General features: G+C 36.5%; 1 protein-coding gene across 3 annotated transcripts in view; it reads right to left on the bottom strand.

The window, feature by feature from the left end:
• Positions 1 to 17,737, bottom strand: part of prkg1a (protein kinase cGMP-dependent 1a) — a 102,953-nt gene that overhangs the window by 62,084 nt on the left and 23,132 nt on the right. For all 3 annotated transcript variants that reach the window (XM_039650833.2, XM_089117216.1, XM_039650832.2), the window contains one exon: positions 5,616 to 5,729. In XM_039650833.2, coding sequence (XP_039506767.2) covers positions 5,616 to 5,729 — 114 coding nt within the window. The remainder of the gene's footprint in view (positions 1 to 5,615; positions 5,730 to 17,737) is intronic.

Raw genomic sequence — 17,737 nt, 5'->3', positions numbered from 1 at the left:
TGTAAAGAAGGGTTTGCCGATTGACTTCGTCTGAATGAAAGGTAAATTCCTTCTATCTTTGGAGACGACGAACAGAGCATTTCGATAAGCTGTAAATATCGTTAATAAAAATAAAGTACTTTACTTTCTTAAAACCCATGGTGGTCATGGTTTAGCAGTACCGGCTTTGTCTTTCTTTGTTTTTGTTTTGAAGTAACGTTACACGTCTGCAGTATTATTGTTCTTGAGTTTCATCAATGGTCATTTAGCTGCTGTGTTTTCTGATGCTTTTCTAAACGTATCATATTATCAATACAGATTGTTTGTGGTAAGATTAGACCGTAGTCATTTATCTTGTCAGTGTGCTTGTTTTAACAAGAGAAATAGTCGACTTTCACTAATAACACAAAACAGTTAACTCACATCCATATGAAGACGTTGTTCTGCAGGTTCGTTGTCGTCTTTATCAACTCGCTCGCTCTGGCTCGAATATGTAAGGCTTGATGGACAAGTCTTCTGTTGTTGACATTTTATTAACGTGTGAATAAAATTGTTCTTTGAAGGTATCGTATATAATCGTATATATCTCTAATCAAACTACAATAATGGCCGAACGTGGGGAGTTGAACTGACCGTGAACTCATCGATCTGGAGAGCGGGCGGGGTATGACGCATCTCCTTTTTATTTAAAGGGGCCGCGTTTGAAACGGGTCGCTCAAAGACGCACATCAGAAAAGGGGTAGAAAAGGGGCTTGTGGAGCTATAATAATGAGGAATTCAGACCCAATCATTGCAGTTATGTTTTCTATAGACCACAACGGTATGATTTGTATGTAAAAATGAATGATTTAAAAGCATGATATGTACCCTTTAAGAAAGAATCTGATCAGAGCAATGTGGATATGTTTACCCAAGCTCTGCAATTTACCTGCATCATGTCAACAGATGAGGTATTCAAATTACATTATGATGATAATAAAGTAGCCTATATTTGAGACTATAGTCTATTTAGATATTGCTTGTGAGGCTACTATGAATTAATCCCTTTTCATTGCCTGGCACATTGACATTGCAGTATAGAATGGCTTTTTCGCCATTATGTTAAAAATGTAGTAAGTATTTGTTTCATGTGTCATAGAACGGAAGAGAGTCTAAGAATGCACGTAAACTTCACATCCTTTTGATTTTCCAAGAAACTTCCCGGACCCTTCCCATAAAAATCAGTAAACAAGCTTTCATAGACACCCTAGGAAGTCGGGGAAGGTGTTTTGTTACAAGCTGTTACCACAGGCAATAAATGCAATTAATGAAAATTCTTCCAAATAGCCCCTTTAATCGTATATTCTATAAATCAACAAACAGGGATGTCACATATTAAGCACTTACTTTAATAATGGTGTTGACTTTCCTACAGGCTTGCTTGGCTATGCCAGTACCTTTCACATAATATCTGTAGAGCATCCACTAGGTTCAGTAATTACATCAGAGTATTGTGATAACGAGCCTTAGTCGTGTGTGTCCAGTGAAGCACCGGGCCCGCTCTCGCTTGCTCTGCTCTGTTGTTTATAACTGTGAAAGGACAGGGCAGCTGAAGGGTGGGTAAGATCACACCAGGTCAAAACCACTTTAAGCACTGACATATCTGTGCTGTTTCCCCTGTGCATTCTAATTCTCCTCCTGAAGGCTCATTTACATGCACTGGAAACCAGCCACAACAAAAGGTGTGTGTTTGAAAGAAAGAGATGAATAACCATACACGCAGCTATGCAAACACTAAGATGGCAACTACTTCTGAGAAAAGGGGTGTCTGCCAGCATAAGATTTGTAGTTGCAAAAGGTTTGAAACCTGTCAGATCGTTTAGAAAACAAATAGTGCAGTTCTCCTCAAAAGCCACACAATTTGAGTAATCATTCATGTCTATAGCACAAACAATGTGGGGAAAGTTGCATTTTGACATTTAATCGAACTCTAAGTATGCAATTGCGCATGTACAGACAGTCTGAGGGTTTAAAAACACAAATGAAAAGCCTTGTAGCCTAAGCTCTATAATGCAATAATGTTGATTATCACAGAAAATAATAATGGCTTGTCCATCAGATTTTTATGCATGCAGAGTGTGCGGGTTTAAAAACAATAATGAAAAGCTTGTATTTTTGTTAAAGTGCTTATATTTGAGATGTAACGTTGTCTAAATAATCCTTTTGTGATAGAAAAAATTATCTATGTGAATGATCTTTTGGTTATGGTTACAACTCCTTGTATATATATAAAAAAACGCTTTAAATCATGTCCCTTTTTTGTATGCTTGTGCACATTGTGTAAAAAGTATGTGGTTTACATCTTCACTAGGTAAAAGGTGCAAAACAATGCAAAAAATGCACAATCATTTCAAGACATAATTGCATATTTTAAATATTTCTCTGCAGTCCTGTACAATTTCCCAATAGGCTACCATACAATTGCATTTCGGGAATTGATGGACAAGTTGGAATTATTAGGTAATCAACAACATGCAACAGACGCATAAAATGTCAAAGATTTCAATTTACAAAAAAACTGTTGAATTTTGACATGCATGAAGAAGAGATCAGACACATGAATGTCCCTTAATCCCAGTCCAGCTCACTTCCTGTCCCAGACGCTATCCAGAGAACCAGAGACAGAGAGCAGAGGAGTGCAGGAACACCATAAACAGCCGGGGGAGGAGAGACAGAGTGGAGGGAAAGCGAATAGAGAAACAAAGCCAAGCAGAGGAAATAAGAGAATATGCATAAAGGAGAACAATAGTTCAGAGGAAAAAGAAAAATGAGAGAGAAGAATGGAATTATAGATGAGAAAAGGGCTTGCAAAAAATTCACAGCACACAAGCCTGTGCATATGAGATGATCTGGTTAAAGGGAGAAAAAAAAAAGAATTATGGGACAAATGTGGATATTAATTATGGCTATATAAACTGGCTGTTAATTACAGAATAAAATCTCGATTTTAAAACCAACTCTGGGCTTTTTATAAATATGGAAAAGCCTAATGAAAATGCCAGTGGTGAGTTGAAGAGAGACAAGTTATGTGTGCAAGATAGAGCCTGACCGATAAAGGATTTTAAAGGCCGATACCGATACAAATATTTTTGGGTTTTAAAATCCGATATTCCGATATATCGGCCGATATTTTTTTTTTATTAAATATTGTTGGATTTCACACAAGTGTGAAAGAAAAGCAAACTTTTATGCACAAGATATGTTTGATACATCTCTATGTCTAAATGTTCACTCCTCGCATTTTACATTTATGCAGGGACTGTAACTAGAGATATGCTAGTTATAAAATACACTAATCGTTACTTTATTTAGGCAGGAAAAGTTTGTTGTGGTTTCCAAGCTCATTAATGTTAACGTTAGCAGTCTTCCACTGATGATAGTGGCATTAGCTAGCTTTGTCTATGATGAGCCATAATTTAGCAATAGATAACATCATACTGCAAATTGTAAAACATACATGTTCAATATAACAGGCCAAGGAGGACGAAACACGCTTCGTCCGTTTTTTTTTTTTTTTTAAATATTCATTTATCAGCCGTTATTACTGCCGATACCGATATATTGGAAAATGCCTAATATCGGCCAATAACATCGGCCGGCCGATATATCGGTCTGGCTTTAGTGCAAGAGTTAACTTAAAACTTAAAAAAGACCTTTCTGACATCCTAGGTTATCTATGAAAGCCTGAATACTGGTTTTTATGTGAAGGATTAGCGACATTTTTGCTGTAAAAATCAAAAGTGTGAGATATTTAACCGTGCTTCTGAGAGTCACTCTACCGTTCTTTGACACTGAGAGAGTGTACACCTGATGAAATACTCAAATTAAAAATAAGTTAATATTGTAAAAATGGTAAAAAGACAGTCAAGCATATTTTCATTTTCATTCACAAAAAAAGCTGATGGTGTATCCGATCAAAAGAGATCCCAAAGATGGAACAATTAATCCTAATTAGGATAGAGGGAGACATGAGCAATGGGAGTTCAATCAGCAGTGGTGGAGGAAGTACTGAATCTCAGTACTTAAGTAAAAGTACAAATACCCAGATAAATATTTAATTTAGTAAAAGTAGAAGTAACACAATGACAACCATACTTAAGTAAAAAGTAAAAAGTACTTTATTTTAAATGTACTTTAAGTATTAAAAGTAAAAGTACTTGCATAACAATTTATTATCTTAATGTCTATTTTCTAATGATTAATAAAACATTTAATTCTAACTCATTCAACCTAATAGCCTACTCCTATAATGATGTTCAATAATGATGGAAAAAATGGCACCATTTCTGAAACAAGCTTGCAAATAGACAATATCATGCTTATCCTTACTATTGGCAGTAAACGCGATTCATTTATGGTGTAATTCTGAACCTCTTGGCTTGCCATAATCCTAACCAAACCAAACATATATTACACACGGTGTGTTTCCTATGCACGTAAAAATTTCCTATGCACGAAAAAAAATTTTCGCGTATGAGTTGCATGATAAACACACTGCGTGTGAGACGCATTTAGTGTGACCGGGTTGATATACTGTATCTATGGCAACCAAACGTCACTGGTGAGACAAACGTGCAACGAACGGACGGTCAGATTACGTTTTGGCAGGGGAAAAACTGATCAGGAAATGTAACGAAAATGTAACAGAAGTTGTATAAATGTAGTGGAGTAGAAAGTATAATAATTGCTGCAAAATGTAACGAAGTAAAAGTGAAAAGTAGGCACTATTTATTCTACTTAAGTAAAGTAAAGATATGTGAAAAATGTACTTAAGTAAAGTAACGAAGTATTTGTACTTCGTTACATTCCACCACTGTCAATCAGTCAGAATCAAAAAACCATAATGGAAAAGGCAACGACGTCCTCATCCTCGTTGAGAGAACATCAGTCATCAACTGAATGATTTTTGGCTCTCAACAATGCCATTTTTGGTGTGTTTATTTTGTTATTGAGAGGAAAGCATGCTGTGGATATTTACATATTCATCTAAACGTCGCTTTCATCAGCATCAACGGCATCTGGATGTTTAAGTGTATCGCTGCAAAGGTATTTTCAACTTCTTTTTACTTCTAAGGAACGAAGGAAAAATAACTTTGCAGTGAGTATTTCGGAGCATCGAATCGCATGTAGTCTCGTTTGCAACATTTGCACGAGTGCGAGCAAAAGCAATAGGCCTAAGTTGCTGGCTGCAGTTCACTACATTGCCACTGGTGTCACTAATAACAACGGTTTCTGAATTCTACATAAATGCCCTATAATACTTTAATTCAGGGTTAGGGGTATGTTCAAATCACAAAATAACCAATAACATTCTGGAATATCTGAGCACAATTCATTTGTTGTCTCCTAATATAAATTCATTCCCCACATCTATCTCAATCTGGGCTCCTGTCTATTGATGAAATAACATATAATCACAGATGTGATTGGTTGTCTTCAGTCATACTGAGAATTATAATCTCACACTGGAAGACTGGGAAATGTGGCCTCGAATAAACTCAAGCTGTATTCATCTATGTATGTAGTGTCCTTTGCTTATTCAGAATCAAAATCAGGATCATTTTATTTAATTATTACTGTGGTCTGTGTGAACTCACTTCTCACAGTGGCCGTCCTGGTGCAGTTATAAAGGATGGCGAGCTCTCCGAACACCTTTCCTGGTCCCATAGTGCACAGCTTCAATCCTTCTTTAGTCACTTCAACCTTTCCCTCTGAAATAAAACACACACAAGCTGTAAATACAAGAAACACTTTCAAAACATATTTAATCGTGAGTTCAGTCTTAAAACCAGACCCCCTCATTTCAATCCCAAATAAATAAATAAATAAAAAGAACAGACAGAAATAATTGGCTGGATATATGCTGTGCTGACTGGCACTGTATCATGATTCATGATACATGAAAGAGCACACAAAACACCCTTCAACACATCTTTATTGTGCTGTCTCTCTCTGAGGTGTCAACTGTAGATGGGCTGATATGATACATTACGAGCAGAATAACAGGAAGTCAAGCACCTTTTCTCACTTTTCAACAGCTGATATTCACTTTTTGCTTTTCAAGACCCTGAAAAGAGTGTTACATGGATGTTTTAAAACATGTTATATTTAGTTCAAAATGTACTTTTTGCCACACTCGCCAATGGCGAATCAATTGAGAAAATCACTGGCTATAAAAAACAATGGATTTAACAGCTCTGCACGGAATTATTGTTTGTATAATTGCGTCAAAAAGCACAGATCATTGTTTGACTCGATGAGATGAGCCAGTCTCTGTCTGTCTGTGATATTTCTGTTTCAGTGGCTTAATGCATAAAATATTCCACATAAGCATCACCACATGGAGTTCTTGAGAAAATAGAAATTAGGCATTTAGATGATCTTCTGATAATAACATTTCCATTGAGGTAAAAGATGCAACAGATTTGAATAATATGCATCACTTACTGTACATCAGGGAGTTTGACTTAAAGGGCACCTATTATGGAAAATTAACTTTTACATGGTGTTTGAACATAAATGTGTGTTGGCAGTGTGTGAGCAAAACCACCCTAGCATGATAAAAATCTCTTTGTGACGTAGAAAGTGAGCAAGGGGTTTGATTGACAGTGTGGCTGTGGCCTAGACCCCGCCCTCGGTGATCTGTACACATCATCCTCCATTGTTTCAACGACAGCCGGTAATATCTTTTGTTAACATAACTTATCGACTCGTGGGTTAATCCTGTTGTTGTGGCTTAAAAGTTAATCCTCAAGTGTGGATCGTCATCTACTGTTTGCGATCCACCGTCACCTCCAGTAACAGTAAGTGTATTTTATGATTTTTGGGCAAATAGTCTTTTCAGTCGATGTCAGCCAATTCAATAACAAATGCGTCTAAAGTTGTTGTCGTCGTAGGATGTCTGTGTATATAATTTAAAACCTTGTTTGTATAGTGTGTAACCACACGTTTAAAAATATATATATATATTTAAAGATATTGTATTAAAAAACGCATATATGTTCTTGTTCTGTAAGTTAGCCATCTTCTCACATTTGCCACAGAAGCACCTGTATGACAAGTAAACATGACGCCACAGGTCCCTCGCATAAATGTAATTTCGCTTGTAAGTTACGTTGCAAACTTTATCACAGAATGTGTGTGTAACGTTAGTTTAAAAAAAATGCGCCAGCGTTAGTATTTGTGTGTCTGTGTGTGTGTGTGTTGCTCCACCATACTTGCAAAGAGGACGCGATTACAACTCTGTAAGTACATACATGTATCAAATAACCATACCGAGACGTACTGGTCCATTCTCATTTGTGTTTATTCTGCCGGAGTCTCTTCGTGCTATTTATTTATTCCGATTCAAACGTATGCTGAATGACAGACAAAACAGCGCGTCTCTCACTCTCCCCTTCTGCTTAGACTGACTGCCATAGGTATCAAGTTACGCCCTCATCCAAAGGCAGGGCGGGGATATGCAGCTCATTTGCATTAAAGTGGCATGCCTCAAAACAGCTCATTTTCAAACAGGCCCCAAAATGATATTTTCAAATTGTTATAATAAATTAACTGTGGGGTATTTTGAGCTGAAACTTCACAAATACATTCTGGGGACAACCGAGTCCAATATTACATCTTTTAAAAAGGGGCATAATAGGTGCCCTTTAAAGCATGTTATGAAGATTTTCCGTATAAAGTTACCAGACAAATGGCAAGTCATTCTGTTTTATTTACTCACCAAAGCCAAATTTGACTAATTTATGCATTCTTCACTTGACTGGTTTAAATTTTGTCCTCTGATTATGACTTCAGATGATTAATCAAATGAGAACAAATACTAGCCTGGTTCAACCAGACTCTCGTATACCACCTTGTCACCAAAATGTTTCCTAATTTTTTTTTCAGCCCTGAGCAAATTGAGCACAACTTTAACAACTATAAACAACACAATGCAATATTTTGATACAAATTATTATTCATGTAGTTAAGTTCAAGGAACACATTTACGCTACCGTTCAAAAATTTGTTTGTTCAGAATAAACAAAATTTAAAACCAATACATCATCAATTTGAGTCAATAGATCATCAATCCTTCCAAAATGTGTTTTGGTCTTACCCTGATTCACTGGTAATCCATATTTTACACCTCTCGGAATGGCTTTGTCACTGGAAATACATGTGTACATACTCGCCTGTGCGTGTCTCATCATATCAGCAAATGTAAACAAGCTTTGACTGCTTTGACCCTGTCCCAAATGACACACTTCATATGCACTTATGGTATTGTGGACTTAATGGCCACCATGTGCTTATGTCCGTTAAGTCCTCAAGACAGTAAGGTTTCCCATTTGTCATTTTAGGTTTCAGAAGGGTGCTCGCAAGGGCCCCCTTTGTGGTCGATATGCACCCTTGATACATACTTTTGCCAAGCCTGCACTGAAATGAGCTTTGGTTTGACACGAGAAAGTGCGGACTTGTAGGAAGATCACAAGTGTTTATGGTGCCATTTAAGGGCCTTTGACACATGTATGGTGTGGCAGAGGTTAATTGTCACAACGGACAAGAAAGGTTGACATGCATGGAGCACAAACCTCCGGAGAATTGCCTGTTAAAAAAAAATAAATAAATAAAAATAATAATAATAAAAAGGAAGTACCGTGTCTATTAATGGGGAAAGCTACAGTAATGTATTCTGCTAGTTAGCTTGAGATTCTTTCCATCCTTTTAAACTGGTTATATCTATTAAGCTAGAGAATATTTTATGAGCAGTATACCATATTTATCCACATAGTCAAGCAGAGCCAAAGCACAACCAAAACCCAGTTTTCAACATTGATAAAATTAGATTTAAAATTATATTAAAATAGAACACAGTTATTTTAAATTGTAATAATTTTTCACAGTATTACTGTTTTTACTGTATTTTTGATCAAGTAAATGCAGCCTTTTTTGTAATAAGAGACTTATTACAAGAGACTTACCAATAACAAAATACACTGACACCAAACCTTTGAAAGGTAGTGTAAGCTAAGATAATCATTACACAAAATACTTTTAGATCCTATTAAAATGAGAGGTTAGAACATGCAAATAACTTCTCAGGTGAAGTCAGAGCGTGAGATAAAATTCAAAACAGGGTAAGAATTGGTTAAAAAGTGACCAACAACAAGCCATAAAAGTCCAACATGAAATGATACTGTGACTGTCTGAGAGTTACGATGCAGAGCAGGAAGCAAGAAGCAGTGTTTTTATTAAATAAACTAGAACTTTGACAGACTCAGGCCTACAACATTTCAAACGATTCTACAACGATTGTGTGGTACAGAATAAGCCTACAACTATACCACACAAGTATAGGCTGAACCTTGTAATGTGTTAGTCTCGTTGCTTTACAAACAAATGCTTTCAAGTGTGGATTCAACCTGTAAGTATTATTAATAATTGTTGCTTTTGTGTGTTTTGTAGCATGGTCAATAAGTATTTGTGTGTGTTGTATAAGTCAGGGGTTCTCAACTCCAGTCTTCACGACCCACTGCTCTGCATATTATGTATGGCCGTTTATAAATATGCGTACTTGTCTGTACTTGTGTTCTTGTGGACTTGTGAAACGTCATCACTCGCTGCCGAAGTACTGTTCCAATTCAAAGTTCACATCTAGTCAAGTCCACTTCAAATCCCCGGATGTGTTCTTGATCCGCCCTGTTTACCGAGGATGCATCGAGAGGTGACTTGTGTGGACTTGAGATAGCCAGGCATCCCAGAATGCATCTCGCACCAACCAGCAAGCGTCCCGCGAAATATTAAAATACTACTGTTATTGAGTCATGAAATGAGTGTTTCAGGCGAGAATGTGGTTGTTTAAATCTCAAATCTTTAGTTTATTTATAAAGATAGCGCCTATCTGAAAAATGCATCTGACGTTTTCGGAGTTCTGACATCCAAGCCTTCACCGACGCCCAGCTCTCTTCAACCCCGACTGAAAGGCTTATAAAGGCTTTTAGACTTTTAAAAGCCTTTATAGGCTTATACCAACAGAAAAGTCTAAAGTATTTTGGTGTACACTTTAAAATACAGTACATCTCTATCAAAAGATGAAATATTCTAAGGATATTTGGCTTGTAGTTGTGTCTCTTCAATTGATTGTGCAGCCCATTAAATACTTAAATACAGGGATAACGTTGTAAAGTTTAGCCCAGGGTTTGATCAAACTGAAAAGTTGCAGTCATTTTAAGTGTCTCAAAAGTTTTTCCCAAAGCTAATTCACACACCACCACAACAGGAAGTACTAATGTGCAATAACATGACCTCCAGTTCCTCCCCTGACAGACAGGAAGCTTTGACCCTCTGGGTCAATGACATTGTTGTGAACAACCGATTACATTTCCCAACACACACTGCTTCTTTGGCAAAGAAAGGAAAATCTCTTGTGATGCCACACAGCGACATGTAGACATGCTGTACAACTTTCATAAAACATTTTTTTTTTGTTTATATTTGTTAACACTGTCATTATGTCCTGACAGTAGAATATGAGACAGATAATCTGTATAAAAAAGTAAATATATATATATATATATATATATATATATATATGAAGAGTTCAGATGCAAAAGCCTCTAAATGCCATTTAAAATATTCTTCTTTAATGATGATTTTTATCAAACTTGTATATTTAAGTTCAGTAATTTCACTTAAATAACAATTAATAGGTAATTATCATTGCCATTTAAGTGAAATCACTGAACTTAAATATACAAGCTTGATAAAAATGATCATTCTAGAAGAAAATATCAAATGTCACTTAGAGGCTTTTGCATCTGAACTCTTCATATATATATATATATATATATATATATATATATATTGCCATTTGCAGAAATACACTGCTCCCGGTCAGAAACAACCAATCAGAGCCAGGAGGAATGTATTAGCAGTGTCAATCACACGTTCCAGTCGTTCAGACTCAAGATTGCCGGTGTGCCGCAGCTGTGCTAATGGCAGAGAAACAACCTAAACTGTGAATTTCTCAAGTGGCACCTGCTCATAAAACAAAAACAGGTAAAAGGAAAAAAACTGATGAGAATAGACAAGCGAAAAAGAAAGAATTAGACAGAGCCCATTGACAAAGCAACAATTGAAACCTGCTAATTTACTGGCTTGTCATGTTGCTGAAATAATATTGTGGCGAGCAGGACGAGGCCGAGGGACGTGAGAGCGGCGCGAGGCCGGTGGCGTGAGTGATAATAAATGACACCTGTGAGACGCACCGGTCTCGCATCTCTCACGGAGGAGCGGAGGCAGGGGTTAAAGTGGGCCGGAACGGTCCGGAACTGTGTTCCGGCACCTCAGATAAATTAATAAATAAATAGATTAATTAATCTGAACGAATCTTGGTTCTCCAGATATGGACCAACTTCCCTTCCTACCCGCTGAACGTGAGCGATAAAAGCATAAAGCATAAACTATATATAGTACAAACGCATAAAGTATAAACTAGGTAAAGTATAAACGCCTCGTCTGTTTGGAGAGGTGCGCGCGGAGCCTCGCGCTCGTGCGGACGTTTCGAGTGTACACCGCGTTCCAAATTATTATGCAAATTGGAAATAAGTGTCATAAAAATGTAATATTTAGTTTTATAATCAAACTCATGGATAGTATTGTGTCTCCAAGTTCTTTGGATCATGGAAAAAAATCTCAGACACCTGTGATAAGTAGTTTGCAAGGTGAGCCCAATTAAAGGAAAACTACTTAAGAAGGATGTTCCACATTATTAAGCAGGCCACAGGTTTCAAGCAATATGGGAAAGAAAAAGGATCTCTTTGTTGCGGAAAAGAGTTAAATAGTGCAGTGCCTTGGACAAGGTATGAAAACTTTAGATAGTTCACGAAAATGTAAGCATGATCAATGTACTGTGAAGAGATTTGTGGCTGATTCAGAGTACAGATGGGTTTGTACAGAAAAAGGCATAATGAGGAAGGTTACTGCCAGACAAATGCATCGGATTTAGGAGAGCACTGCTATAATGCCATTACAAAGCAGCAAACAGGTATTTGAAGATGCTGGGGCCTCTGGAGTCCCGCAAACCTCAAGGTGTAGGATCCTCCAGGGCTTGCAGTTGTACATAAACCTACTATTCTGCCACCCCTAACCAATACTTACAAGCCGAAACGTTGCAGTGGGCCCAGAAATACATGAAGACTAATTTTTAAATAGTCTTGCTTACTGATGAGTGCCGTGCAACCCTGGATGGCGCAGATGGATGGAGTAGAGGATCGTTGGTGGATGGCCACCATGTCCCAATAAGGCTGCGACGTCAGCAAGGAGGAGGCGGAGTCATGTTTTGGGTCGGAATCATGGGGAGAGAGCTGGTAGGTCCCTTTAGCGTCCCTGAAGGTGTGAAAATGCCCTCTGCAATGCATCCAGAGTTTCTGACTTTCTTCTTCTCACTTTCTTCCATGGTACAAAAAGAAGAACCATGCCTTCCGTAGCAAAATTATTGTCATTCATGACAATGCACCATCTCATGCAGCAAAAAATAATTCTGTGTTATTGGCTGCTATGGGCAAAAAAGGAGATAAACTCTTGGAGTGGCCCCCACACTGACCTCAACCCTATTGAGAACCTTTGGAGCATCCTCAAGCAAAAGACCTCTGGAAGGCTATTCTGACATCGTGAAAAGATTTTCAAGCAGAAATCTCCATAAACTCACAACTTCAATGGATACAGGAATTGTGAAGGTCATATCAAAGGAGGGGTCCAAGGTTAACATGTAACTTGCCCTGTTAAGATGAGTTTGATTGAAATAGCTTTTGTTTTCATTAAATTTGACCTCCTAATGCTGCAAATTCATCATATTACCATTTTCAGTTCTTTACAACCAATAAAATGTTTTCAAACTCTTTTGTGCATAATAATTTGGAACAGTGCATTTTGAGTTTTTTATTTTTTCAAAAAATACTGTTTTCGTTGGGTGTTTTGTTCTATGAAATTCAACTTATACCCTAGTGGTTGGTGACTGGAAAATTATACTGACTGTCATTTGCATTGACTATTTAGGAAAATCAGTGTAAAATATCATTTGCATAATAATTTGGAACGCGGTGTATATACACAAGGCTTTACAAATGCTTGAAATGCACTCGCGGTGGTTGAGCGCAGTAAAGTTAGTTTTAGGTCCGAAATATTTCGCCTGACATTGGTTTTCCCTATAGCCACTGTTCTAGGTCTTACAAAGAGATCAATAGCAGGATTAGTTTTAACAAACCATTGTATATCGACATTAATATTCGTTCATTAATATTCAAAAATTACCTGCGTGCATTTAATGCTGCATATACCTGAGAATCTGAGTCCTGAGAATGTTTTGACGCGTTTGCACAGCGCATGATGAGGGACGTCTGCCAATTCCACCAACTGCGTTAAACGTACCCTTTAATTTATATTATTTAAAAATACTTTTTAAAATTCCAAAGCTTGTAGAAGGTGGCAATACTGACCTGGTAGCCTTGAGGAAATTAACTTGTTTAAGATAATGATTCATCAAACATATAATTATCAGTTAAGCCTATTTACTTCACTGACACAGACGAAAATGAAAGACTATCAGTCAAAGTTCAGGGGGTTTTAAAGCTATTTATTATCCTTTTTTTGGCCATCAAAAGTCTGCTCAGAGAAATCAAAATTTTCTCGGGGAGGCCCCGAACCCCACTTTTTGTCCCAGTGTTAAGCAATTTTAACATAGTATTGTCAATCAGTGTAGATGGGCCAAAATATAACCATTAAAATATCAAGTAAATAAGTGACAGGCTACTTGGTGCCACAGCGACACCCAAAAAGTATTGCTATACCACGATACTCAATATGTTGTCCCACGATGAGTCATTTTTTCTCTATTGCACCTACACAAAATTTGAGGGTTCCCCCACCTGACAAATCCCACTTTAACCACTGAGCGGAGGCATAGGATCAGTGGTGGAATGTAACGAAGTACAAATACTTCGTTACTTTACTTAAGTACATTTTTCACGTATCTTTACTTTACTTAAGTAGAATAAATAGTGAATACTTTTTACTTTTACTTTGTTACATTTTGCAGCAATTATTATACTTTCTACTCCACTACATTTCTACAACTTCTGTTACTTTTTCATTACATTTCCTGATCAGTTTTTCCCCTGCCAAAACGTAATCTGACCATCCGTTCGTTGCACGTTTGTCTCACCAGTGACGTTTGGTTGCCATAGATATATCAACCCGGTCACACTAAATGCGTCTCGCGCGCAGTGTGTTTATCGTGCAATTTATGCGAAAATTATTTTTTACGTGCATAGGAAATGCACCCTGTGTAATATTGGTTAAGATTATGGCAAGCCAAGAGGTTCAGAATTACACCATAAATTAATCGCGTTTACTGCCAAACATAGTTAGGCTATTAATATATAGTAAGGATAAGCATGATGTGTAGGCCTATATTGCCTAATTGCAAGCTTGTTTCAGAAACGGTGACAACATTTTTTTTTCCCATAATTATTGAACATCATTATAGGAGTATTAGGTGGAATGAGTTAGAATTAAATGTTTTATTAATCATAAGAAAAAAATAGACATTAAGAGAATAAATTGTTATGCAATACTTTTACTTTTAATACTTAAAGTACATTTAAAATCAGGTACTTTTTACTTTTTACTTGTACTAAAGTAAATATTTATCTGGTTATTTGTACTTTTACTTAAGTACTGAGATTCAGTACTTCCTCCACCACTGCATAGGAGCGATGGCAGTGGAGAGAGGAACAGTCCTGATTTTACGTTGTGATTTTATGTTCTGTTTTGTGTTGTCTGTTGTCTGTGAGGGGCTAATGGCTTTTTTCATTTTGTATTTGTTTATTATTAAACTTGTTGAATGTTCACCGGTTCCCGCCTCCTCCTTTCCATAACAACTGAACCCCGTTACAAATTTACTAGCAAACCTTATCAAGCATTAGGCCAACATATATATATATATATATATATATATATATATATATATATACGTTAGTTTGTTGCCATTATTACATATAGAAAGGGTGCAACAATATAAAGTTACATTACATACATATATTGCAAAATACGTAATGATTTGAGAACCAAGTTTGTAGTCAAAGTAGGGCTGGGCGTTATGGGCAAAAAATCATATCTCGATATTTTTTGGTCAAATGGCGATATACGATAAATATCTCGGTACTTTCTACGTTTTCTATTTAGATAAAGAAAATCTTTACATTTAAAAAAAAAAAATATATATATATATATATATATATATATATATATATATATACTGTATATATATATATATTCACATTCGGCCCAATGATATCCTACAAACAATGTTGATATTGAAGGATATGGAAACAAATATAATATAGGCTATGCAATATATTATGTGCAAAAAGCTTTTGTTTTTATATTGACTAAAAGCTAAACTCAAAATGAAAGAAAAAAACAAAAACAAAAGCACAAACTAATTATATTAGCCTGCATTTGATTACCCCATTTTAATCACTTTCACTTTCATTAAAAATATATACTTGTAGGTTTAAAATTCCACATATGGCACATTTATTTTCTCCAACAACAAATATTTTAGCAATATGTTTATTTTAGTCAGAATTATTGCGTACTACGTAGTACTATTCACGCGCATGCGCGCGCCGGCGCTCGTTCAAGGAAGCATGAATTTTAGCGGAGATTCACTTGCAGAAGCTCGTCCTCTTCTGACATGGACATATTTGTTGTGAAATGGACATATTTGCTTTACTTTCTAACATTTACAGATGGAGAATATACCTGTGAAATGTAAGTTGAGCACTGAGGAAAGCACATCTCAAACGCATTAAACAGCGCAAGTATATCTGTCAGTCAGCAACAGTGTCTGTCAGAGCATTTGACAGGGCGGCAAGCTGCCTTAAACTTGTTAACTATATCAAAGTGATTTTGACGCAATTAATATAAGCTTGTGTCATGTTTAGGACAAATTGTACTACGTAGCCTAGCTACTTTCACTGCAGCAGCTCACACTGCAACCTCCGCTATTTTTCAGATGTGCTCATATCAAACTACTGTATCGATATAAACGGTATTGCCTCATTCCATATCGTTTCAAAAAATATAACGATACATCGTACATACTCGATATATCGCCCAGCCCTAAGTCAAAGTATGAGCAGGCCTTAGTCAATGTAAAGGATATTGTTGAGTCTCTATAGGGAATGTGTCATAACTGTTTATCCGCAGTCATCGGTGGCCGGGTTCACGGCAGGCTCAGCTGTGGGGGGAGGGCTCTAGCACAGTAGAGAACAAGGGGGTGGGACCTGTCGGTTGTGCTTGTTCAAATTTCCGGGCTAAGTCAACGTTTTCTCAAAACTCCCTACTGCAGCTTTAAGGGCTGCATGGTACTGTAAGCAGGTAAGCCTCCTTCTGGCTTGCTCATAAATTAATGTTTACTCTGTCTTGGTTATTAAGCACTATTGTTCAGAGCAGCTCAACTACTATTAATGCCCTTCAGCCAAACATCTATTACCTATGATTCATACAGAGATAAGAGGAAGAGAGAGAGAGACTGAGATGTTCCCCTGACATGAGCTCTACTAAACAAACATTAATAACACAGAGACAGATGCTAAGTGATCAAACAGACAGGAATGAAATAATGCATGAAATGAAATAAAGAGAGCGGACTGTAGATAAGGTCGCTGAAGACAGATATTAAATGATGGGAGATTGTCTTGTGTTTACTCTGCAGGCTGAAATGAACTCTCCATGCTGTACATTGGAGCAAAACAAAAAACATAAAGCAGGAAATTCAGAGCGGGACTTAATTTTATCCATCGGGATTTGATTGGACTGGAAATGTGGGAAAAGTGACTTACAAAAGTGACTTGATCTGTCTTGCATTTTAGTATCAAATTAGACCGATCTACATTTATATGTAACTTGAATTAAAACAGTAATGAACACAGTTAAAAAAAAAAAAAAGACTAACTTTTGAGACTAGTCTTAGCAATTTATGCAACTGGCCAATGTACTGTATATTTAACCCTCAGGTGCTCTTCGTTTCGGAGTCACACTTGTTATCTTCCCGGTCAAAAGTGGCCGGACACCTAAAAATGAAACTTTCTCCATCCCAGTAAAACCAACGCAATTTTATTTTTGTTCTATAATATTTATTCTTTTTAATTTAGTATTTTGAGACAATTTAATTTAATTTATTCATATTCATACAATATTTATGGTTTATTTTTGCCATGGAAAAATATATATATTTTTCTATATATATATTATTTTTTTCAAAAAAATATTAACGCAGTATTTTAGTTTAATATAGAGTCTAGGCCTTCAGAAAAAAAATATTTTTTGAAGAAAATTAGCACCATCTGGTTACAGTATAGAGAAAAAACATAGAATCATGGTGTAACCACTAGATGACATGTACAGCTCTCTATGGAGAGGCATGTGAATTCCCCAGCTGTTTATGAACACATTTTGTTGTTGTTGTTGTTGGTGGTGGTGGATTTGAATATATATTTGAAAAAATCTCAAAAACTATTTATTATTAAAAAAATTGACAAAAAAAAATAAAATTCACAATTTTTTTTCTTCTTTTTTTTTACAATTTCCCATTCATTTCTTATGGAGGTCATTTTTGACCAAAGACCACAAGTGTGACTATTTTTTTTAAACCACTTGGCATGCTCCG

The sequence above is a fragment of the Pimephales promelas genome, chromosome 11, assembly GCF_988280905.1.
Source record: "Pimephales promelas chromosome 11, fPimPro1.hap1.1, whole genome shotgun sequence".
NCBI classification, from domain to species: Eukaryota; Metazoa; Chordata; class Actinopteri; order Cypriniformes; family Leuciscidae; genus Pimephales; species Pimephales promelas.
The sequence above is the reverse complement of the archived record's forward strand: the minus strand, read 5'-3'. Positions and strand labels throughout refer to the sequence as shown.